Genomic DNA, 27,023 nt, shown 5'->3' on the forward strand with positions numbered 1-27,023 from the left:
GACAGGGTTGTAGCCTCTCCCCAATGTTATTCAATCTGTATATTGAGCAAGCAGTAAAGGAAACAAAAGAAAAATTTGGAGTAGGTATTAAAATTCATGGAGACGAAGTAAAAACTTTGAGGTTCGCCGATGACATTGTAATTCTGTCAGAGACGGCAAAGGACTTGGAAGAGCAGTTGAACGGAATGGACAGTGTCTTGAAAGGAGGATATAAGATGAACATTAACAAAAGCAAAACGAGGATAATGGAATGTAGTCAAATTAAATCGGGTGATGCTGAGGGAATTAGATTAGGAAATGAGACACTTAAAGTAGTAAAGGAGTTTTGCTATTTAGGAAGCAAAATAACTGATGATGGTCGAAGTAGAGAGGATATAAAATGTAGACTGGCAATGGCAAGGAAAGCGTTTCTGAAGAAGAGAAATTTGTTAACATCAAATATAGATTTATGTATCAGGAAGTCGTTTCTGAAAGTATTTGTTTGGAGTGTAGCCATGTATGGAAGTGAAACATGGACGATAACTAGTTTGGACAAGAAGAGAATAGAAGCTTTCGAAATGTGGTGCTACAGAAGAATACTGAAGATAAGGTGGATAGATCACGTAACTAATGAGGAGGTATTGAATAGGATTGGGGAGAAGAGAAGTTTGTGGCACAACTTGACTAGAAGAAGGGATCGGTTGGTAGGACATGTTTTGAGGCATCAAGGGATCACAAATTTAGCATTGGAGGGCAGCGTGGAGGGTAAAAATCGTAGAGGGAGACCGAGAGATCAGTACACTAAGCAGATTCAGAAGGATGTAGGTTGCAGTAGGTACTGGGAGATGAAGCAGCTTGCACAGGATAGAGTAGCATGGAGAGCTGCATCAAACCAGTCTCAGGACTGAAGACAACAACAACAACCTATGATGATCCTTTTTGGTATATCTATCAGTGGACACCTACAGTTTTCAGTTACCTGGTTTTTTTCTCAATTTTAAACATATGACTAAAGCTCCTGTCATGCACATTTCAACCACGACGTAATGGTCACACACACCGGAGCTGACAATTATCGTTCTGTCATTTTACATCTTTTACGTGAATTTCCAGTGAAATTAAGTACTGACAACCTAGGTGTTTAGCCCCTTTAATCCCACCACCACCACCAATCAATCAATCAATCAATCAATAATAATAATAATAATAATAATAATAATAATAATCCAGTGGCTTTCCCTCCATTGAGAGACATTAACTTTTTTGTTTTGTTGTTAATCTCTGTTATATCTGCACACACATGACAATCTAAAGGAGGATCTGTTAAGTGGTTTTGTAGAACGATCCCATTTCGGAAAGCACAATTTCCAAATTTCGTTTCGGTATTATCATAAAGAGCAAGACACAGATTGTTTTGATCCCTTGACTGTCTTGATGCAGCGCAGAAAATCTTAGGTTATACTGTCAATGTGATCTTGTTGATAAGTTCACTGAATGCTCACATAGTTTGTTTCCATTTCGTTCAGCTTTGTTTGTCAGCACTGTTTTGGCTTCATGAGAGTGCTGTGAAACGATTTGGTTTTATAGTAATTTCCTAACATTGTTATTGTAACGTGTTCAAGTCGTCACACAACATTAATTTATCTCACACGACATTAATTGATTTAATGCATGCACTTCGATACTCCCCTTCCCCTCCTCCCTTCCTCCTTCCTTTTAGCACCCGCCCGGCCATACTTCACACTTAATGCACACTGTCCTTTCTGACATGTCTACTATTTCCCCCATAAGATCGGACACAAAACAGATGAGAAAAATTTTTGACTGAAGACATCTTGTCAGAAAGAGACAACTACTACTATCTGTTGTACGTGACTGGGGGTAAACCTCTCAGGTCAGGCACATCAGACAACGCAACCGTAATTCCAAACTGTGCATAGCCGCTGCAGCAACCCAGAATAACACTAGGGAACGCAGGATCTATCTTGTATGCCGAGATCGACCAACTCTACTCCAACCACATACAACGATTGTAATCCGACCACCTAAGCACATTCTATAGCTGAATAACAGAAGCAGTTAAGGCAGACGAACTGATAGGTTTGTTATTTACTTGTCGCTTTCTGAGACGAGCACTAGAAAGGATGATCCTAACTGTATTTATGCACTGGAGGAGTAGACGGATGGTCCTTCTGATGGCGTTTAAAATTGATTAGTTTCCAACACACAACCCTGCCACACTCTAAGTAACATGCATGCGCATTTGTCTTTAAAGTATAGGTCTGGTGGCCTGTGTCGTCTCAAAGGGAAATTGTCTCTCCATTTAGTGTGGGACTTAACATCTGAGGTCACCAGTCCCCTAGAACTTAGAACTGCTTAAACCTAACTAACCTAAGGACATCACACACATCCACGCCCGAGGCAGGATTCGAACCTGCGACCGCAGCGTTCGCATGGTTGCAGACTGTAGCGCCTAGAATCGCTCGACCACCCTGGCCGGCTGTGTGATGGTCCCCTGTAGGGTTTGACCTCCACTTTTCAAAATTTATCCGAAGAGTGAGCCAATTGGGGAAGGGCGCCTTACATGGTGTATCGTGTCCATCGTGCATTGAGATCTTTAGACCACTTTCTCGTCGTCGCATTGCAGTCCCGCCCATTCTCCATCTCTTGGGCGAGGACACCTTCCTGGGTGCGTTTTCCAACATGCACTATGCCATGTCACTTTCTGTGCCGACGATGACCATGGACTTCTTTGTACCTCATATCCAGTACGGTAGACAGTCTGTTGTGGTAGGGCTGTCATGCACCCTGTTGGTTGTAGCCCCCTGACAATACAGGGATCACTCGGGGCTACTCTGCTGATGCCTGCGCCGTTAACTATTCACGTATGCCAAGAAGTAGATGCTAGTCACCCTGGGGCATCGGGACTCCCGACAATGACCATATTACGCTGTGGCCTTTGCTGCGGCTGGGTGGCACCTGTGGGGAGGGACACTGGTCGGAGTTGGTGGCATCAGGGCGGTTGACACGCCATGAAGCATAGTACGTCATCTCTTGCAGGTGGTCCGCCGCCAGCAGTCTCTAAGTGGGCAAAGTCTAACTTTAATGCCAAGAAATATGACCCCAAGTCGTTCCTCTCCCTGGCCACATCATGCGAGGAATGACAGGCTAAGGATGGCAGTAAAGCTTATTCACCCTGGTACCTCGTATGTACGAGAGTTGATGGGGAATCTTTCATGTCCATGAAGCCTCAGTTTTTTGTCGAGCATTTGGAGGACAAGTTTGTGGAGGCGGAGCGTTTGGAGGACAAGGTTGTGGAGGTAGAGAGCTTGTCCAAAATGTGCTCTGGGTCAGTTTCGATAAAAACAGCATTTTCTGCCCAGTCACGCTCATTATTCGCTTGTGGCAAGTTAGGAGATATTTCTATTACTATCACGCCTCATAAGAGCTTAAATATCGTCCAGGGTATTATATTCCATGGGGACCTTCTTTTGCAGTCTGATGACGAGCTGCGCGCCAATTTAGAGCGGCGAAGTGTTCATTTCGTCTGGCGCTTCCAGCAGGGTCCGAGGGATGACGAGGTTATCACCAGTGCATTTTCATCTTGGCCTTCGATGGTGACACATTGGCTGAGAAAGTCAAGGTGATGGTCTCTCCCCCGACGCGGTGCTTTAAGTGCTGGAAGTTCGGCCATATGTCTTCCTGCTGTAGTTGCAGCATCAAATGTCGAGATAGTGGACGTCCATCCCATCCCAGTACTCCAAGTGCCCCACTCATCTGTGTCAACTACGGCGAGATTCATTCACCTTGCTCGCCAGACTGCAGGATTTTACAGAAAGAGAGGAAAATTATGGAATATAAGACCCTGGACCGACTGACCTATACTGAGGCTAAGAGGAAATTTGAGCTCCTACATCCTGTAGTTATGACCATCTCACATGCCGCTGCTATGAGAACAGTTCTTGCCCTGTCAGTTCCTCGAATTCCTGTCTCCCCTCAGAACTGGGAGACTTCACCTGCCCCCTTGATGGTGGGGGACACTTTCCTCCATGTTGTTCCTGCACCACCTACTTTGGGAGCAACACCCCCCCCCCCCTTCCCACAACCATCAGGGATTGCAGTCCCCACTTCTGAGCCAGAAAAGCGTAAGGCTTCTTTGGCTCCTCTCGCTAGGAAGAGGTCCCTTGCGTCACTCCCTTCCCAGGTTTCTGCTAGTGGGAAAGATGACACTCACCAGCGGCTGAAGAGGCCAAAAGCAACTGGTCGTAGGGCTTCATGCTCACCCTCAGTCCCGGAGACTGATTCAATGAAGTCCTCCCAGCCACGGAAACTCAAGGAACAGCGCGAGAAATCTATAAACAAAACCCCAAGGAACAGCGCGAGAAATCGAAAAAGAAAACCCCCAAAGAACAAGGAACTTGCGCTGTCACCCACTCCACCGCCATCTACAAGTTCTGCATCTGAGGATGGGTTGGAGATTCTGGCGTCTGCTGGGGACCTAGTTCTCGCCAGACCCTCAGACACAATGGATATAGACTGCTCAGGCAAAACGTCGGCGTCAGCAGGAGACACTGAGGCATAAACTTCCTCATTGAATGTTCCATGCCTTTCCAGTCTCACGATGATGTCATCCTCCAGTGGGATTGCGGCGGTTTTTTCAAATGCCTGGCTGAGCTATGGGGACTGTTAAGCTTTACACCTGCTTTCCGCATTGCCCTCCAGGAAACCTAGTTCCTGGCAATGTGAACTCCTGCCTTCTGTGGCTACAAGGGATATTACAGGAGCCGTAGCGACTATAATCGAGTGTCAGGTGCAGTTTGCGTTTATGTCCTAAACGCAGTCTGTAATGAACCTGTGCCCCTTAAACCTCTCTTGAAGCTGTGACTGTCAGAATATGGATGATGCAGGAAATAACTGTCTGCAACGTATATCTTCCTCCAGATGGTGCAGTACCATTGAATGCATTAGCTGCACTGATTGATCAACTCCCTAAACCTTTCCTACTTGTGGGAGATTTAAACGGCCGTAACCCCTTGTGGGGTAAGACCGTGCTTATTGGCTGAGGCAAAAATGTCGAAACTTCACTGTCTCAGTACGAGGTAGTTACTTCGCTATTGATTTATCAATTTGCAGCCCAGGACTTCTCCTATCTATCCACTGGAGACCACATGATGACATGTGTGGTACTGACCACTTCCCCATCTTCCTGTCACTGCACCGGCTCATGCCCATGGACGCCTGCCTAGATGGACTATAAACAAGGCGGACAAGGAAACTTTCACCTCTGATATCACCGCTCTTTAGGATGCCCCCGGCGGAAGACAGTCCCTTGGTGGTCGCCAGAAGTAAGTCGCTGAGGCAATTACAGAGCGTCGGCGAGCTCTACAGTGACATAAGCGACACCCTTCCCTAGAGCATCTGATAGCCTTGAAAGGGGCTCCATGCCCGTGTATGCCAGCTTATAAAACGACAGAAACAGGAGTAGTGTTGGGAGATGTATGTGTCGACCATTGGGTTCCATACGTCACCTTCCCAAGTCTGAACGAAGATCAGACGTCTTTTTGGGTACCAGACACCAACAGGTGTCCCTGGTGTTACTATCAGTGGCGAGCTATGACCCGACGCAAACTCGATTGAGTGAGAACTTTATTGAACACTATGGTCGAGCCTCTGCATCTGAGAACTACCCACCCAGCCTTCGCACCGACAACCAGCAGATGGAAAGGAAAGTCCTCTCGTTCACTACACGCCACAGTGAACCCTATAATGTCCCACTTACACAGTGAGAGTTACTCAGTGCGCTTCCACATTGCCCCGACACAGCTCCTGGGCCGGACAGCCCATCAGCCTCACCAACGTTTGTAAGCTGCTGGAACATATGGTGTGTCGGCGGTTGAATTGGGTCCTGGAGTTACGTGGCCTACTGGCTCCATGTCGGGGCAACTTCCGCCAGGGGCTACCACTGATAATCTTGTGTCCCTCGATTATGCCATTTGAACGACCTTTTCCAGAGCCAACACCTTTTTGCCGTCTTTTTTGATCTATGCAAAGCGAATGACACGACCTGGTGACATCATATCCTTGCCACATTATGCGGGTGGGGGTCTCCGAGGCTCGCTCCCGATTTTTTTCCAGAATTTCCTGTCGCTTCGTTCTTTCCGTGTCCATGTTGATGCCTCACCAACATGGACCTAGTTCCCCCCATATCCAGGAGAACGGGGTCCCGCAGGGCTCTGTATTGAGTGTGTCACTATTTTTAGTGGCCATTAACTGTCTAGCAGCACCTGTAGGGCCGTCTATCCCACACTATCTGTATGCAGACGACTTCTGCATTTCGTACTGCTCCACCAGTACTGATGTTGCAGAGCGTCGCCCAAAAGGAGCCATCCAAAAGTTTCGGCCGCTACGCCGTGTGTCATGCACTTCTGTCGGCGTCGTTCCGTTCATCTGGAACCAGAACTTTATCTTCAAACGATCCGGTCACTGTAGTGTAGAAAAATCGATTCTTAGGACTGGTTTTCGAAGCCCGATTAATTGGCTACCTCACCTTCGTCGGCTTAAGCGGAAGTGCTGGCAGCACCTCAATGCCCTCCGCTGCTTGAGCAACAGCAACTGAGGTGCAGATCGCTCTACTCTGCTGCAGCTGTATAAAGCCCTTGTTGAATCCGGCCTTGACTATGGGAGTCTGATTTATGGTTCGGCGGCGCCCTCAGCGTTGCGTGTACTCGTCCCAGTGCACCCTTGTGGCGTTCGCCCAGCGACAGGAGCTTTTAGGACGAGTCCGGTGGCCAGCATCCTTGTGAAGGCCGGAGTCCCTCAATTGCAGATCTGTCGTGCACAACTGCTCGCCAGTTACGCTGCACACGTTCGTGGTCCTCCTCCTTCCACCCGCGGCAGTTCATCTCCCGCATCGGCCGCCCAGGTCAGGGCTAACAATTGCAGTTCGCAAGCGATCCCTTCTGTCTGGAGTCCTTCCCTTTACTACCTCCCATCCAGGTACGTCTGCATACACCTCCATGGTGTACACCGAGGCCGCAGATGGCTGATGGTCATGTTGGCTTCGCCTACGTCAACAGAGGCCATTTTGAACAGCACTCCTTGCCCGATGGCTGCAGTGTTGTCACTGCAGAGCTGGTGGCCATCTCTCGTGGACTCCAGTATACCCGTTCATGCCCCAGGGTATCGTTTGTTCTGTGCACTGACTCCTTGAGCAGCCTACAAGCTGTTGACCAGTGCTACCCTCGCCATCCTTCGGTAGCGTCCGTCCAGGAGTCCATCTGTACCCTGAACTGGCCCAGTCGTTCTGTGGTGTTTGTGTGGACCCCAGGACACGTCGGAATCACAGGCAACTAACTTGCCGAAAGGCTACTCAAACAGGTTACGTGGAAACCGCTTCAGGAGATAGGCGTCTCTGAACTTGACCTGCGTTCTGACTTACACCGTAGGGTTTTTCGGCTTTGGGAGAAGGAATGGCATAACAGTACACACAACAAACTGCGTGTCATTAAGAAGACTACGAATGTGTGGAAGCCTTCCACGCGGGCTTCTCGCAGGGAATCAGTTGTCCTCTGCCAGCTCCGCATTCGCGACGCTTGGGCGACCCACGGTTAACTCGTGCGCGTGAAGACCCGCCTCAGTGTCGGTGCGGCGCCCGGTTGACAGTGGCCCATAGCCTAGTGCAGTGTTCCACTTTGACTGCCCAGCGAGGAAATCTTGTGTTACCGGACTCGTTGCCGCTAATTTTATCTTACAACACCTCATTGGCTGATTTAGTTCAAAGTTTTATTCGTGAGGGTGGGTTTTATCATTTGATCTAAGTTTTAGAGCATGTCCTTTTATCCCTCTGTGTCCTCCACCGTAGTGCTTCTAGGGTGGAGGTTTTAATGTGTTGCAGAGTGGTTAGCTTCTCCGTTTTTATTTTCATGGGCAGCCAGGCATGGTAATCTTTGTTGTTTTGATGTCTTCATCCCGTTTATTGCGTTTCTGTGGTTTTCTTGTCCCCTTTTGTCCATTAACAAGTTTGTTGCCCTTCATCGTTCTTGTGATTTTTCCTTTCATTCCGTTTTGGGTTGTCAGTCTGGTTTGTTTTATTCCCACATTTGTGGCATTGTTTTATTCGGAACAAGGGACTGATGACCTCGTAGTTCCGTCCCTTTCCCCCTCTTTTAATCCAAGCAACCAACCAACTGCTATGTAGTTTCTGTACAAATTGTAAATAGCGGTTTGCTCCCTGTATTTTTCCACCACTACCTTTAGAATTTGAGAAACAGTATTCCAGTCAACATTGTCAAAAGCTTTCTCGAAGTCTACAAATGCTATAAACGTAGGTTTGCTTTTCCTTAACGTATCCTGTAAGGTAATTCGTAGAGTCAGTGTTGCCTCGCGTGTTCCAACGTTCTACAGAATCCAAACTGATTTTCCCAGAGGTCGTCTTCCATCAGTTTTTCCATTTGTCTGTAAAGAATTCGTGTTAGCATTTCGCAACCGTGAATTATTCGGTAATTTTCACACCTGACAGCACCTGCTCCCTTTGGGGTTGAAATTATTATATTCTTGAAATCTGAGGTTATTTCGTCTGTTTCATACGCCTTGCTCACCAGATGGAAGAGTTTTGGCACGGCTGGCTCTCCCAAGGCCATCAGTAGTTCTAATGGAATGTTGTCTCCCCCCGGGGCCTTTTCACGACTTAGATCTTTCAGTGCTTTGTCAAATTCTTCACGCAGTATCATGTCTCCCATTTAATCTTCATCTAAGTCCTCTTCCATTTCCATAACATTGCCCTCAAGCACATCGCCCTTGTATAGACCCTCTATATACTCCTTCCAACTCTCTGCATTCCCTGCTTTGCTTAGGACTAGCTTTCCATCCGAGCTGTTGATATTCATACAAGTGGTTCTCTCTCCTCCAAATGCCTCTTTAATTTTCCTGTAGCCGGCATCTACCTTACCCCTAGTGATATATGCTTCTACATCCGTACATTTGTCCTCTAGCCATTCCCGCTTAGCCATTTTGCACTTCCTGCTGATCTCATTATTGAGACCTTTGTATTCCTTTTTGCCTGCTTCATTTACTGCATTTCTATATTTTCTCCTTTCATCAATTAAATTCAATCTCTCTTCTGTTACCCAAGGATTTCTACTAGCCCTCATCTTTTTACCTACTTGATCCTCTGCTGCCTTCACTACTTCATCTCTCAAAGCTACCCATTCTTCTTCTACTGTAGACCTCTGGCCTGTTCTTGTCAATCGTTTCCTAATGCTCTCTCTGAAGCTCTCCACAATCTGTGGTTCTTTTAGTTTATCGAGGTCCCATCTTCTTGAATTCGTACCTTTTTGCAGTTTGTTCAGATCGCTCAGGCACGCAAGCCTCCCCACCAACAGCAAGGTCCATGGTTCGTGGAGGGGTCTTAGGACTTAGGTTAGATAAAAAGCGTTCCTGAAAGTATTATGTTAAAGATCACGTGCAGATACTGAAAGCTAAAATCTGATCTCCATTGGAATTTGAAGGCTTGCCAGCTTTGCTTACTTTCACTCTATTATCTCATACGGTTATATTTTGCGGCTACTTATTGCGTTCACCAAGAATATTCTCAGCCCGGGAAACGAACGATCGGACTGAACTGCGATGTCGGTTCGCCTATTTCGTGTTGGCCGTCGGTCAGGTGTCTTGGAGTTCATAGCTCTGCTGTCGTTGTACATAAGTTCCATGGTGGGATTGTTGTTGGCAACAGTGATCTCCCAAAAGAAATTGAAACAGTCATCCAGTGAGACTAGATGGAAAAAACTTTACACACTTGGATAACACTGCGTTAAATATTGTGCAGAATAGTGTTTACTATTACGTGCTTCATTAAGAAGAGAGAAAGAGAGAGACTTTTTTTAATTTAGACCTATTAAAATGTTATTTTAATGCTTTTTTTCGTCAGAGGTTCCCGATACTGCGTACCATCGCGTACCGCCACAAATCAAGCACTGACTGTTCAGCGTGTTTCACTTTTAATATGCTTCCAACAGAACTGAAAAAATGGGGTACGAACCCCACATATTCAAATCCAAGTAAAAATATTTTTTTGGTGGCACACTCCTTCCATTTTGCACAGGAGTTCCTCGCTATAGTTGAGAACTTTCCTCTGTAATTTATTTATTCGTATACTGGCTCTTAATGTTTTCGTTTTTTATAAATCTTTATTTCTCTGTTTACACATTTTCTAAGCAACATTCTGCAAACTATGTGCTTGCTCAGTCCATGAACAAGTAGCATTAGGTCTCATGGTTCCACGGAACATGATAAATAGATATACGTAGCAAACGCTCATCAGCAGAATTAATTCTTCGAGAAGACTCTACTTGAAGGTCATTTGTTTGCTTTGTTGTTTTGCATCTCTAAGCTGTCGCCGAACCATTTGCACTTACCTTGGAAATGCAGTAGTGTGTTTTAGCTCCACTGCGTTTAAGAACGGTTTTTTTTATTATTTTGTATTCGCCAGTAAATTAAAATATGCAGGAGCTGTTAGAAGCGATTATCCTGCGCGCACGCTGGCTACGCAAGCTAATAAAGTGTAGAATTCGTAGTCTTGGTGACACTTTTAATTTATTTAAACGGATAATGGTTTCAGCATTCCAGCCCTCGTGAGATCAAATTTTAGAAAGGTAGACGAAAAAAGACAATGTATGCTGCTCCTCGAAGTCCTCGTCCGCCGCAAACGAAATGGATGCCTTGGCCACGTCTGTAGAAAAACCCTATCCACACCGATCTGTACTTCTACGCTATCAACCACAATCACCCGGTACAGCAACGCGCTGTATTACTAACACCGATACATCGTGCAAGAATGATATCAGATTGATAAACTGCCCCATGAGCTGAATCACCTACGAGAGGTATTCAGGAACAATCGCTATAACGTTCATCAAATAAATGAAGTGATTTCAAGGAAGGAACACAATAAGACCACAGACGAAGAGCAAAAAAATACACTTTTTTTGCCGTTCTGTGGCTCCGTCTCTGGTAAGATAAGCCACTGTGAAAAAGACACAAGATCAAGTTTATCTTCAGCCCTCGACAAAAATCCGGCAGTTACAGAGACCAGTTAAAAGACGCAACAGGTCTCAGAACACCTGGAGTCTGCAAGAGGGCTAGCCTTGACGCACTATAGAACAACACAGGAAGGAGCATAAGGGTTTTATCGCCTACGCTACCCAGATAAATCGATTTGGTTGCTTTGGAAAACGGTCACCGGATAAAATTTTACGAAACCTCTGTCGTGGCCCGCAATAACCGTTCTGAGGCTGTGTAATTAAAGGGAGGGTGTCCAGCAGCTCAGTGCGGCCTGGGATCCGGCGATGGCTCAGTTGAAGCGGGCACATCGAACGCGGAGCCAACGTATGGCCATATATGACGATGCCGCGAGCACCAGTGACGTCACAGCCGGCACCTAGTGTGTGTATATGGGCGTATCAGCATCGCCCTAGCAGTCATACCACTTGACAAGAGCAAAGGAAATCTTCGCTGTAAGCTCGTGTAATTTTAATCACTTGATGTCGCTGGAAATCCGAAACTTCTATTCGGCGTTACCTTTATGAGACTCTGCAGTCTTACAGCAAGAAAAAGACTGGTATAAAATAGGCAAAGCACCTAAGGATCCAACTGGGCAGTGATAAAGACGATTAATTTACTAGACGCTTCAATCAGGCGGGATCAGAGTGAATAAGCGCCCTCGGTAGCTGAGTGGTCAGCGTGACAGTCTGTCAGTCCTAAGGGCCCGGGTTCGATTCCCAGCTGGGTCGGAGATTTTCTCTGCTTAGGGACTGGGTGTTGTGTTGTCCTAATCATCATCATCATCATCATCATCATCATCATCATCATTTCATCCCCATCGACGCGCAGGTCGCCGAAGTGGCGTCAAATCGAGAGACCTGCACCAGGCGAACGGTCTACCCGACGGGAGGCCCTCGCCACACGACATTTCATTTCATTTCAGAGTGAATAAGAACAAGCTTTGTATATTGAAAAGGAAAAGTAGAACAAATTTCCTTGAAAGAAACAAATACGAATATGTGTGTATTATGCTGATTAAAATTAAAAATATACGAAAGACCTTATAATTCTCGTTGCTTACGTTCATGGTGGCTGAATTTACGTCGCTGTTAATTTAGAAGTTTTTCATCTAGAAACCGAATAATTAAAAATAATTTTTCCCCGGTCACGCTCTCTCTATTCTAACAGACTATTTAGCAGAGAGAATTTTTCCCTCTGTGACGGAATGTACATGACATTAAACTTCGTGGCAGAATAAAACTATGTACCGGATCAAGAATCGAACTCGGAACCTTTGCCTTTCGCGGGCAAGTGGTCTGCCAATTGAGCTGCCCAAGCACGACTCAAGAGCCGTCCTCGCGGCTTTACTTTCTATAGTGCCTCGTCTCGTACGCTGCCCGCGAAAGGCAAAGGTGCCGAGCTCGAGTCTCGGTCCAGCACACAGTTTTAATCTGTCCGGAAGTTTCATATCAGCGAACACTACGTCGCAGAGTGAAAAATTCATTCTGGAAACATCTCCTAGCTGTAGCTAAGCCATATTTCGCAAATCCTTTCTTCCAATAGTGCTAATCCCACAAGTTTCGCAGGAGAGTATCTGTGGAGTTTGGAGGGTAGGAGATGAGGTACTGGCGGTAGTAAAGCTGCGAGGGAGGGTCGTGAGTCTTGCCTAGGTAGCTCAGTTGCCAGAGCACTTGCCCGTCAAAGGAAAAGTTCCTTGTTCGAGTCTCGGTCGGGCACACACTTTTAATTAGACAGCAAATTTTAGCTGTTTAGCACTTGTAACAGGTAGCCTGCGACATTGTTGTATGTATATTTCACATTTCATTTAACCGTCCATTATAGACATTATTTTCCTTATATTTGCTTTAATAAAATCCTTAAGCGCTACGCATATCACAGCACATAAGGAACTATCTGAGATATAGTTGTCTACTGGTGCGAAACAATAACTAACGTAAATGTTTCCATCTGGTAATATCAGAGTGTAAACACTAGGATTTTTTCAGGTTCATCGGTAGTTAATGTTCTGCTTTTAAATTTACCCTTCTTTCAGAATAATCCTAAGGATGGCCGGAATTCCAGTTTGTTAAGTACATCACCACCACGCGTTTCACGCTGACGTACAAATTCAAGACAACAACTTCCTCTTTTCTTATGTCATTTTTTTCGACGCAAACAATATGTTCGCGATGAAAAATTACCCTTTCTGACTATCGTAATGTTGTATCGTGGCTATAACTAGGACTGTATCAAGTGAAACCCATACGACGATTATAAAGCAATAATGCAGTAATCATAGGATTCGTTCAAATGGCTCTGAGCACTATGGGACTTAACATCTTAGGTCATCAGTCCCCTAGAACTTAGAACTACTTAAACCTATCCAACCTAAGGACATCACACACATCCATGCCCGAGGCAGGATTCGAACCTGCGACCGTAGCAGTCCCGTGGTTCCGGACTGCAGCGCTTGAACCGCACGACCACCGCGGCCGGCGCATAGGATTGGCTCGCTGTGCTGTTTCCCTCGCTTTCTTTGCCGTTCCCTCCAGCATAAACACTTGTTCACAGGTACATGCGGATCGTTGTGGAAACTGGCGAATTACGAGAGGTATTTTAATTCAGTCTGTGCAACAAAGACGTAATTTAAATATCTTTAATAACTGTAAAACAACTATGGATACGGGTAAAACAAACAAAGAATTTACTGGCGAATTATCTGCGAATGCTTATTTGCTCCCATTTACTTCGGTTCAAGCGAGGTGTGAATATTACCACCCCGACCTCCCAAATCCCAATAATATGTTTTCGGCAAACACCCACCCTCAATCCTTTCAGGTTATGTAAGGAATTCGTTTATTTTTATTTCTAGTGTCCTCCCACTTTACTTGTCAGAAGAATTAAGCCAGTGTTACATGACGTATCAATTGTTTACAAGTCTGCACCATCATCCAGTGAGTACATATTCGAAACTGCACGCTTGTGGACGTCGTTTACGTCATTGAGGGTGAAATTTGGTATTTTTCTAAAGCTCTTATTTATTCATGCTGAGCCGGCCAGAGTGGCCGAGCGGTTCTAGGCGCTACAGTCTGGAACCGCGCGACCGCTATGGTCGCAGGTTCGAATCCTGCCTCGGGCATGGATGTGTGTGATGTCCTTAGGTTAGTTAGGTTTACGTAATTCTAAGTTCTAGGGGACTGATGACCTTAGAAGTCCCATAGTGCTCAGAGCCATTATTCATACTGAAACTTCCAAGAGGTCTAGATTCGTAATTGTTAACTAGTTACTGTTATCTTGCGCAGCTAGATTGAAATTACGTTATGATTATACAGAATCATGGACTAAATTATTCGCTTTAATGTCACGCTGGTACATGCAAATGATTATCTATGTTTACTTTTAACAGCAGTTCAAACGTGCAGAACGCAATTATTCGAGTAGTAATTGGGTTCAGCCCTGGCTGGGAGGAACGTTTGAAGGCAGGAAGATGTGCTCCCTGTTAACGAAGGAGTTGAGACCCGAAGAGCCACAGAAATTTAGGAGCTTCGTCAGTATGGATGCGCCTTGTTTTGAGAAGCTGCTGTCGATCGCACACGACGGGTTTCACACAAGAGACCTAGCAATTGAGGGAAGCTATTTCACAACAGTGCGACGGTAAAGATGCAAAACGGCTTTTACAGTCCCCACTGGTCCCGGCCGGCAAAACTGATCTGACTCTGGTAGCTATTCTCTCAACACTATCCGTCCTGGCATGCTGAAACAATACAAGAGGTGCAATCAAAGCAAACACGTGCGGTACTTTCACTAATGAAGGTGATACGTACATAATAGAAAGTAAATTATCTGCATACTTACTTGAAACACACAAACTCAGTACTAATCATTTGTAGGTACACCTTATTACTGTACAACGTTTCAAGAGAATCATATACACACGTTTCCTTGTTGTATGCTTGACTAAGCACGCTTATATGTCTTTGTTTCATTCCATTTTATTTGCTTTATTACAGTATTTATAAAAAAAATGCTGAAAAAGTGTAGAATATCTCGCGCAATAGTCAAGAGTGTCCTCAAGAACTCGTGCATTTCTCGTTTGCTGACCGTAAGTGAAAATGATAACAAGCATAAATCCCGATCGAAATGCATGCGCACAAGCACCTCTTCTATTGCGCATTTGCGGATCTACCACACGAACCAAAATGATAACTGTCGTAGAAACATGAAAAACAATCCGTTTCACAACATCGAGCACACAATGCAAATGCTGCATTTTTACATTCGCCACTGTACCATTACCATACGAACACAAACAGAACTGACCTGGAGCTAAGTTGAGGGACTTGTCGCGAGAAATAACGAGACTAGCTGTCAGACGTACTGGAACTGCCGCACGCAGCTTTTTCACGTCCGGGATATTTAACGGCACGTCGTAAAGGAAGAAAATGCGGCTCTTAGGTGGCTTCGTGGATTCTGTTGCTGGTGGAGTTGTTATCAACGTAGCAGATGACAGTTCCAGACTTGAAATGTATTTCTCGACTTCGGATAAGGAAGGAGATTACCAGACGACTGACTGTAATTATTACCTTCAGTATTTAACAATACGCTGAAATCCCTGCAGTATGCTATTGCATCAGACATAACTCGCTCAGAAAAATTACCCTGTGTTTAAGTTAGGAATTTTCATCACTCTTGTTTGCAATTAGAATGCTGTGTTACGTGAGAACGAGATCATTTTATGCTTTCCGTCTGGTCGCCTAAGAAGCGGCGGGAGTGCTGGAGTTTTGCCGAATATTATTTTAGTCTCTTTAAAAATTAAATCTATTAAATCTATATTGTTACTCCGCTTGTCTCTCTTTTTACGTCTGAACTGCAATTGCTCACATCATTGCAGGTTAATTGGACCAGCTGGCTGGCCAGTGCACCACGTTAAATGCCCTAGTAATACAGTTGTCCCGCATTATCGCTTAGTCTATGTGCGTGTGGCACAGCATAAAAAGTGTGCTTACGGTCGTACTTGACGGTACTGCACACAGCTTGGCTTCCGCTCCACGTGAAACAAAATCCAATGAGATTCAAGCAAACGCAGTTTATTCTAATGATGAACACACAAGTCACTTGCACATCTTTCCGCGTCTAATGACAACGCCACACTACATTTTTCTTCCATGACCTGCATAAATGTTTTAGGCTTAAATTCGAGAATACTCCCATTCCCAATCTCCAATACTTTCGCTGCACTCTATTTGCAGTTTCTAAATGAGTCATATTCCGTATCTTGAAAGAGCCCCGGATGTACGATATATCCGAACCGAAGCAAAAACTTCATAGTGGCGCCCCCCCCCCCCCCCCCCCACCGCTTCTAACGTTTAAGATAGGACGTCAAATATTTTTAAAAATCAGTTTTTCAAAAACATCTTCATTTTGTAGCGCACATCTTCCTGAAGAGTGTGATATATAAAACATATAAGTTCAAGGAAATGTAAGACATTATTTAGCGTTAAGTGTGTCAAAGCGCAGAGCTACGCCTCTTCACATAGCATTCTTTCTTTTATCGCACACTGTTTCGCCCATTTATCCTTTTTTAAAAAAAAACAGAAACATACACACACACACACACACACACACACACACACACACACACACACACACACACACAAAATTAATACTGGGTGGGGTTATTTGTGGCCAGTAGAACAAGACCTCTTCAGAAAATTAGCAAATAACTTTCTCTTTTATGTGACCTAAAAATATAGGAAACAAAACCAGTAAAGACTAGAAAGAAACAACACACTACACATTTTTTCAAACTTAGGTTCCAGCATTTTTTCTCTATAGTCTTGCTACAGCTTTACACGGCATGCTTTCCTTTCTGCGAAGGAATTTACTACATCATCGAAGTTCGTCAAACGTTTTGCTACATGAAAAATCAAAATGTCGTCTGATACTGAAAAAGCTGTTAACACGAATAGTACCCAAGACATGTGGTTTTGTCGCTGTCTGCTAGATAAAACGAAGTAAGTCTTTCTAATATTGCAGAAATTGTAACACACGCCAAATAAACGAGACTGTTTTGGCACGAATGGTCATTTGTATGTACCTCATTTACATAAATAACACTAAAGAAAATAATCCACAAAGTACCAATATCAAATGCCTATTAGGCCTACTACAAGCAAAAAGTTTTATGTATGGAAATAGCGTCATATTTCATTCATACGCTCTAGTTTCTCTAGTATGAGGTCGAAAAGTAGTAGTTCGAAATTTTTATATAAATTTAGAATAGTTATATTCTTCCATATAATATGTGTGATGTCCTTGTTTCTTCTCCTTCCTGTTTCTGACACAAATCTTGTCATCATTAATTCTGCAACTATTTCCGCCACTGTCAAAACGTAGTCTCCGGTTAATGTGGCCAACCCTCCCAGAATCACTGGTTCAGTTATCCCGCGTTTTTTCTCCGGTTAGGTGTTGTTGTGCGCTCATACGACGCATTCTCCGCGCAATTCAGAGAATACAACTTAGCGGCTGCTAAGCTGGGACTGTACAACTGGATCTTTGTACTGTAGCTATCTGGCAAATATTTTCTACATTTCATTTTCTTGGATACGCTGAGAAGATAATACGTAATCTTTCCTACCTGTTATTCCTGTTAGTCGTTTATTTCCACTCTGGTACTCTGAATCTGTGGATTTCGCTAATAATTATAACAAAACTGATTATTCGAACTTCCAATCAACTCCACAAACAAACAGCGAACGGCACTAACCCGTTCGGGTTTATTCGCCTCAGCTCGTGCAGCCCCGTCCCCCTTTGTCGGCGGTTATGTTTTTTATTTCTATATGGCATAGACATCACGTTCACTATGCACACATTCAAAAATCAACATACGATTCGTTCAGAAATCAACAGAGAATGTCCCAAAAATAAACTGGGATGCTTTTCAAAATCATACTAATAATCGATGTATCCTAGGCACTGTGTTTTTTTTCCCCTCCAAGAATATGAATTTATCGCCTCCTGAAATTGCCGCCCAGGGCAGATACAACCTGTCTTAAAAAACTACCGCAAAACAGCGTGTCTCAAATTTACTCCGTATCGCACAAAACTGTGAATCACAACGCTACATTTTCTATCGTTCCCGCAAACTCGAGGGAGACATTGAAAGCTCAATGAAAACTCTGTCAGTTATTGGATAATATTCCACATGTAGATTTAATAAGAGGTCGTGCTCAAGGCACACGGTAATTAAACACTATTTTACAAACATGAAGCTATTTCATCAAAAGGACATATCACATTCGGAGAAATAACTGACGAGATTTTCTGTTCAGTATGAATAAAAAGAAAGGTATTCACATTTTGTTGCCGTTTTACAACGCTAGGAGTATTCATTAGTCCCCAAACAGTAATACTCTCGAAAGCTCTATTTAGTACAGCCGATAAAGATCATACCGTAGCTGCAAGCAATGCGGTATACTCGCTCCTGCGCCCAGAACCGCACGGCCACTTCGGCCGGCTTCTCAAGATATGGAAAACAAATAGCTTCCAGTAGAAGATATTATTTGCACAGTATCGGAGATGTGGTGCTCATGGCTTTTAAGGTATTGACTTTAGACACCATGTTTACTAGACTTTTTTGCTTAGAATGATAGTTCCTGTTATATCCCTGAATACAGCTGTGTTCTATGGGCCGAGACTATTGAATTGTTGAAGTCAACAATGGTGAATGTTGACTTTCTCCTACGGGACAGCACTTTTGACTCACCGTGTAGTTCGAATCTACTGGGCTGAGAAATATTCATCATTCTACTCAGAAAATCAGTCCTCCCAATTTTGCAAAGCAGGTATTTGCAATGTAGAAATATTCTAAAGCATCTGACAGATTTTCGAGCAGTTCTGCGACCCTGTCCTACGGGAGAAACAGCCTATGACCATTTGTGCTGAACAACGCATCGGTATTCCAGGTTATTTTTACGGCATAACCGACTGCATTACTCACTCTTTTATCACGAAAGGTGCTACATGTTCACGTCTCGTTGAATCCACAATTTTACATTTCTCTACATTAAACCCTTCCAGACCCTCTGGTTACAATTGTGTGCATTATCTTTTACTGCGTCTTTGCTACAATAAAAGTATTTTTTGTTCTTCCAAAGGAAACCTGAGGTAGACATTTGTGAATGCTCAGCCTTTTCATCATGTGCAAGGGCTGCCAACTGTTACGGTTGGGCGTCACTGCGAAATTATCAGCTAGTCGGTGTAGCAGTGTGCAGCATCTCGTGTATCAGATTTCAGCTGAAGTGGGCGCATTTCTTACTGTGAACTTCCTGCCATTCATTTTCATATCAATTTATTTTCTTAATGCCCTTCCCTGTCTTATATCTACATTTACGTTTAGGTAAATGTAGACACATTTAAAAACACATTTTTAAATTCGCGAAACAAATTAGTCTAGCCACATTTGTACTTTGAATCATTGCAATTCTTGGGAAGAAGAAATCAGTAAATTGACATATTTTGCGTGTATTTTCATTCAGTAATGTCATGTGGAATAATGCTCTGGGGTAACTCATCTTTAGTAAAGTAAGGCTTTGTTGCACAAAAACGTAAGAATAATATGTGGTGCTCACACATGATGACCTTGTAGACATCTGTTTGAGTTGGGCTCTACAGTTCATAAGGAGCTATGATGTACATAAAGACAATACCAGAAGGAAAAAGACATTCATTACTTCACATTAAGGTTGTCTTTTGTACAAAAATGGGGGTGCACAACGCTGCAACAAAAAAAATCATCATCATTTCTCCCAGTGACATAAAGTGTCTGACAGACAGCAAAGTAAAATTTGAAAACAAAAAAGTTTTTCCTTCTATTTCGTGGAAGAATTTCTATTATATTAATGTGTAAAAGGTGGTGGGTAGGAATTACTAACTTCTATATTTAAAAAAAAAAATTAAAAATTAAAAAAAAAACTTAGAAATGTTCAGGCTGTAACCATGTTTACAAATTAATCTTCATTGTGAATGTAAAATGATTTAACTGCCAAAATTATCCATGGGACGGGAAACTAACTGACAAACCTCTAATATCGTCAGTATAAATACCCCCTTTATTGATTTGATCAGTAGCGACACGAGATTTTTCACAAACTGCCTAAAGTAAATTATCGCCATTGTATGATCGTAATGAACTGCGGAAAAACTTGAACATCTCTCACATTTTATATAATGAAATGCGAATAAATGTAGGATAATACCTATAGCAATGAGACCGAACCCATTGGTATCTGATTACATGATTATTCTAACATCTCGATTACGTCACATAGTATATGCGCAGAATTTGTGTAGTCAACGCGAATGGAATAGCGTAGAAAATCGCTTGATACCCGCCGCCATGGCTTGTGGAGTATACACGCGGATATAGAAGGTTCTCCTGTACAAACGTCTTTATCTGAGCGCTAACATTTTTTATAATTAGATGAAACTAAATGCACGTGCCTGGTTTTCAGGAGATTACAAAATGTAAGCGTCTGAAACAGGTGCAACATACTTAAGTTTTCGCAGCCGTGGTCCCGAAACAGTGTACAAAATGTCATTTCACTGTTTGCTCCAAGATCTTCGAATTGCCGCCCGAGTGAGGGAAGTAACTAAAGTTTAAGCAAGTAGAACAAGCAGAACTCATTGCATAATTTGTTCATTCCAGTGCTTTTTTAATTTGTTTTTAGAAATGCTCTCATTTTGGATATTGAAATAACAAAAATGAGAGGCTGTCGTTCCGTACGGGTAGCACTGAAGTGTCTTGCTGCCGAACGACATGACTGGCCTAGATGTAATTTTGTTGATGGGGTCATTGCGTAGAGTTACGATTAAAATCCAGAGCGAAAGGTTAGGTAACTCCAAATTCTAGTATAAATTGAATGATTTAAGCACCACACACCAGGAAGTTCACAGGAGTCACGACTTAATCGACGAACATTGTTATAGTTAAGCCAATTTGCACGAAATATTTTATAAGTGAAACAGTCTATTAGCGAAATCAGTATCACGATCCGTATAGTACCGTGAGTTTAGCGTAAACATACCGACAGAAAAACATGCCAGGAGACTTTATAAGATGAAGTGATTTTGAAACTTACTGTTTTTCAATTTACAGTCCCTTCATGTTTGCATTAGAAATTTGACCACCATTCTCGACGACCTAAACTGACACTGATTACATGTGACTCCTTCTTTGCCAACACCACGTTGTGCGCATGGATCTGTCGTAACGAGAATTAGCGTTAATAGATTCATCACAGTTTGTGTGTTGTGTATACATATATAATGTGCAACGCCAGTTAAACAAATAAGTTGCGGCGTCTCACACTACTGGTTACCTTTCGGTAGAATAATATGACGCAGGCCGGTAGAGAAATCCAATGTCTCTGACGTGTCTGTCTTTTATGTAAACTTTTCCACAGGGTCATTCGTTTCAGGGCCTAGTGTCTGAATTGATGAGGATGGTTTCGTTTTTGTACTGGTTGTGAATCCTCTAAGTCGTAGATCACTTCCAGCTCATCTTGAATATCGTAGGCGCGGCTGCTCAGTAAGAACTGTTCCACGTTTACTGATCTAAAATCAACAGTAAATTTTTCCGTGTAAGACAGCTGTTGCCAAGCATTTCAAAGAATATGCGTAGCTTTTCGTTAGGCGTATATTGCTCTTGACATACGCAGTTATAGAACGGCCGACCAATTCCGTTAAATCTACACACGTCCGAGCGACTTCACTGTGTTGCTATCGCTGGTTGCGAATTGTATCTTTCGTTCATTTAGGTTGTATTGTACGAGATGTATTATACAGCCGCAAGAACTGGGACTTGTCTTGGCCCTTTTAGAGCTAACAATGCCAAAAAAGTCTAGAGAAACCTATGGGCAAACAAATGACTAATGCAAAGAAATAAATGCGTCGTCAAACCATATTTAACGAGAATTAAACTGACTACATTCATGAGAGGAGCCATAAGCTGCACGGAGAGACTATTAGTTACCTCAAATCCAGTGCAGTTGGATCCCCACAATTATTATCTACAAATGATTCCTAAAATCTGCAGTATGATGCGTTGTTGACGAGGAAATATTGCAGTGTAAAGCAAAATGAATAAAACAAATCATCGTCATGCAAACTTTATTAAGAATAGGAGAAAGGAAATTTAACATTAATCATCCCATCAGTGTCACAATCTTTAGAGACCCAGGTGATCTGAAGAAGGATGTAGAATAAATCGACAATTTCCTTTTTTTTAAAGGAACCATCCCATAAATGATTCACGAAAACCATGGAAAACATAGATCAGGATGGCCAGATAGAGTTTAAACTGCTGAATTCCAAATAAGAGTTCAGTGTTTTCCTACCATGCTATCTCGCTGGCTGATGAAACTAGATAATACAGCAAGCAAATAACAATATATTTCTCAAAACAGGTTGTTTCCAAAGTTCTTTAACACCAGACTCCTGATAGTAAAGTAACTAAATACTGTCATAGTAATAATTAAGCACGTGAAGATTCTTTTTTCAGTATAACATGTGCCCATGTTGTTTAAGTGACAAAGCTGGAGAGTACATGTCAGACGAGTTAAATTGTGAGCAGAGCAGATGCACTGCTAGGTAACAATAATATGTAATCCATTTGAAAACCTAAGAGGATAGTCATCCTGAGAAATCTGCTTCCAAATAACATACATTTACTTGTTACATCACACCATTACAACATCTATTTCCAGCTACACACACACACACACACACACACACACACACACACACACACACACACACTACTACTACTACTACTACTACTGTGTAAAAACTAAAAAAATAAAAAGAACCCTTAAGAGTATACAGATTAAGTTTCTATGCTGTCTTTGTCACATGTTAGTGATGATGATCCACATCATCTTCTTGATGGGATCTATATAACATGATGAATACACGAATGAATGAACAAGCAATTGGAGTCAGCACACTAAGTGTGTGCAGCCTGCACAGCAGTCGTTTATTTTAGATGTACTTTTCATTCGAGTAGGCCTGTACTGAAGAGATCCTCTGTGATGTTGAACATGTCAGAAAACAAGCATACACGGTAAATAATTGCAAAGAGAAAAAGATTTTGCTAATGCATGTTCCATAGATCCAAAGTGAAATGGTCCATATGGTTGAGGATTAAGTCAAAAATCTGAAACACATTTTCATTTAAAATGTAATGACCTACCTGTTAACAAAATGTGTACATATTCAGTAAACTGAGGTGCATATGATAATTCTAAGGCTACTATAGCATCATCAAAAAGAAAAATTATTTTACAATGCTTACTGGTTTTTACATTGGACACATTGCAGCACTGAATTTATTCAGAAGTCAGATTGAAGGTAATACCCATTTTATATTATTAGTAACAAATACAAATAAATTTATTCTGCTAGGAAGTTCGTGATTTAAGCCGTGGTGGAGCAAGTAATCTCACCAGTTTGCAACACTTGTCTATTATCCACCCAATGTATGACGCTTGATGGAAAGTAAATGGAGTGTTGGAGTCATTTCCCTCCTTTCCTTTTCTATTTCTGGATGGTGGTGTGGAAGAAAGATTGTCAATAGTCCTCTGCATGCACTTATATTTGTTTAATTTTTTCCCTCTACATCAGTCTGAGATATATACTGGAGGAACTAGTATGTTTCTTGACTTTTACTATTAAGTTGGATCTATGAATTTTAAAAGTATAGCTCTCCAGATGTACAACATATTGCAGGGCAATATGTCACTGACACATATTTCCAACTAAATTAATTTAATATTTGATAACAAGCATGTCATACAGTTTTGTGTGAGAGCCATCTGCAAGTCTTGAGAAAGAATGTTTTTGCTCCATTGTCACATTACTGTGGCATCTAATCTTTTTATATAATATTACATGCTGATCTACATATGTATTGTGTAAGCCACTGCATAGAACACAACAGAGTACACTTTGTTTCTGTATTAGTCACTTGTTTTACTCTCTTTGCCCATGCATATGCAGCAGAGGTGGGGAGTGACTTCAATTACAACAGTGTGTTTATTTTATAAGTGGTGAAAAGACCTATATTGTCATATCCCTACACAGTATTCTTTTGTATTTTTTAGACATGCCCTTGTAATGATAATTGCTTTTGTGTGAAACCTTTCTACAGTTACAGTTTCAGTTTGAATTCAGGTTAGTGCCTTGAATGAGAACGTTGACATTTGTGGGTTTTTCACCTTTCATAGCCTTAGTGTTCCACTGTTTCAAAAAAATCAGACATTAACATAAACCCTTCATACATCTATGTAAATAACCAGCTCGCCTTGTTTTTCTCCTTGCTTTAGTTCACTTACATAATTTTGTGAATTGTACACATGGAAAAATTAATATTATATATTCTTTCTTCATGCCTTACTTTATTGTAAAAAAAAAATTGAAGTATCTATTTATGTGGTCTGAGAGTCTTGATAGTATAAAACATTACACGAAAACACACATATTTTTTTAGTATTTATAAGGATATCCAAATTGGATGCATTTCAAGGCATCAATCAACTGTTTTCATAATTTCATTGTTCAGGCTTTGTAGTTTTACCAGTCAAATATTTTTATTACCAGTGTCTCTGAATTATTAGTATCTTTATTGCCTTTCCATACTGTGATGAACTTAACAACGAAAATATCTTTGGTCACCAGCGAGAGTGTATGTGTGGACAGTATGATTACAACTGTGGGACACTATGAGCAAAAAATTTTGTCATGAAAGAAGTAAAGATACATAACTGTAATCTCATTTGTATTTTAGGAGCGGAAGTATCCACACATTGGGCCAAATCATCTACTTGAAGTGTGCAGAAGACTTGGCCCTTTGTTAGACCAGGAACTGAAGCCAAGTTTACCAGGACTAACATCCCTGCTTGGCGCAGGACGACAGTCTTTACTTAGAACTCAAAAAGGTAAGCACTTTTTGAAACAAAATTAACAAACATTATTTTGGGAATAGGTGAAATATCTTCTGATACACTAGTACCCTGAAACAGAGAGAACAAACACAATTCAGAAAATTATGCTACTGTACAGCTTGAGATTTATTTATTTATTCTGGAAACATACTAACAAAAGCATATTTCTGAGGATTAGCACTGAATTCAACCCAACTTGATCACAATATTATAAACAAACACATTTCCACTCATGTGGGGTGAAGGTGGCCACATACAAATTTTAATGCTTAAGAAGCAAATAGAAACAATGGGGTTTCATTTTATTTTAACACTAATAAGGGGAAGGCCTCAGACACGGCCAACCGATTCAGCTCAGATTTGGCAGGTCGCTTGTGTACAACCTAAAACAAAGGAATCTAATATATTTTGGGTCAACACCCCCACGTTTTTGAGAAAATCACCCCTAAAGATTATTTTTCATCATCAGGTATGGGTTCCGAAAATGCATACTTTTCCAGAAATCGAGGTAAGAAACTTTTACAACTGCCGCTTCTGTACCCACATGGTCAACGCATTTCGCCGACAGTGCCGATAGCGTGCCGGCACGGTAGCTCAACGTGTTCGGTCAGAGAGTTGGTTAGCCTCTGTAATAAAAAAAACGGAGTGGGAGGATCAACAAACGAATTTGACTTGATGTCATAGACGTCCGCATCGACCAAACACAACGATCAACAATGAACACACACACACACACACACACATATATATATATATATATATATATATATATATATATATATATATATATATATATATATATATATATATATACACTCCATGTCACTTTAGAATGGCTCTTACAGTCACTGTTACATGTCCTCACTTTTCTTCGAACAACTAGATGGATGGTACTTGTCATATAAACATTCGAAACAAATATACTCATGGCACCAAGAGCATCTAATGAATGCAATCTTTCGACGGCTTCACTGTTCCTTTCCTATGATATGATGAAGAGGCAACCGGGACAACAAAACTCTCCCCGCGTGCATTCTATCCCGCGCCTCACTGTAAACAAGCGTCGCACGGTTGGCTATCTGTGAACCCTCGTGAGGAAGTCGCAGCACTTTTATTTGGAGTTGTTTTCATGTGACAAGATTTAAAAGTTTAATACTTTACTAATTCACGGCATTTGGGAAATTAGTTTGCCTACCTTATTATTATCATTCCTTATTGATTTACTTACCTTATTAACCCTCCTATCCCTATCAATTGAGATATGGAAAAATACAAATGAAAAGAATAACCACCGCTATGTTTCTTCGAGATTTGAACCTGGGTTTTCCGTTTACCAGCCAGTTACCTTGGCCGTTGCACTATCAGCGCTGTCGGCGATAGGCATTAACCTTGTGGGTACAGAAGCGGCAGTTGTAAAAGTTTCTTACCTCGATTTCTGGAAAAGTATGCATTTTCGGACCCCATACCTGTAATGAAAAATGCTCTACTTACAATTATCTATCAATCCCTCCAATTTTCTCAAAAGCATGCGGGTGTTGACCCAAAATATCTTAGATTCCTCTGTTGTAGGTTGTACACAAGCGACCTGCCAAATCTGAGCCGAATCGGTTGGTCGTCTCTGAGGCCTTTCTCTTGTAAGACGCCAAGATGGAGCTAACCAGGATCTATAGAAAAGATATAAAATATTTTTGAAATGTAATTTTTATTGGATGTTTACTCTTAAATGAACAAAATAAAAAATAATTATGATAATTGGCTTCCAATCCACTAGAAAACAAATAAATAATACTTGTAGTACAATATCACAATAGAATACCCTATGTGAGGACTATAAACCCAGTTCAATTTTTCCATTTTTGTGTGTGTTCAAAAAATTGGAAACATTACTTTCAGCATGCTTTCATATTTGACTGAACATTTAATCAATTCAAATGGTTCAAATGGCTCTGAGCACTATGGGACCTCTTAAACCTAACTAACCTAAGGACATCACACACATCCATACCC

The 27,023-nt window shown here is 42.1% G+C and overlaps 1 protein-coding gene across 2 annotated transcripts in view; it reads left to right on the forward strand.

Moving 5' to 3' along the window:
- LOC126297550 (PH-interacting protein) overlaps positions 1 to 27,023 on the forward strand; it is a 265,574-nt gene that overhangs the window by 82,760 nt on the left and 155,791 nt on the right. For both annotated transcript variants that reach the window (XM_049988476.1, XM_049988477.1), the window contains exon 5: positions 24,860 to 25,010. In XM_049988476.1, the coding sequence (XP_049844433.1) occupies positions 24,860 to 25,010 (151 nt within the window). The remainder of the gene's footprint in view (positions 1 to 24,859; positions 25,011 to 27,023) is intronic.

The sequence above is a fragment of the Schistocerca gregaria genome, chromosome X, assembly GCF_023897955.1.
Source record: "Schistocerca gregaria isolate iqSchGreg1 chromosome X, iqSchGreg1.2, whole genome shotgun sequence".
In the NCBI taxonomy this organism is placed as follows: domain Eukaryota; kingdom Metazoa; phylum Arthropoda; class Insecta; order Orthoptera; family Acrididae; genus Schistocerca; species Schistocerca gregaria.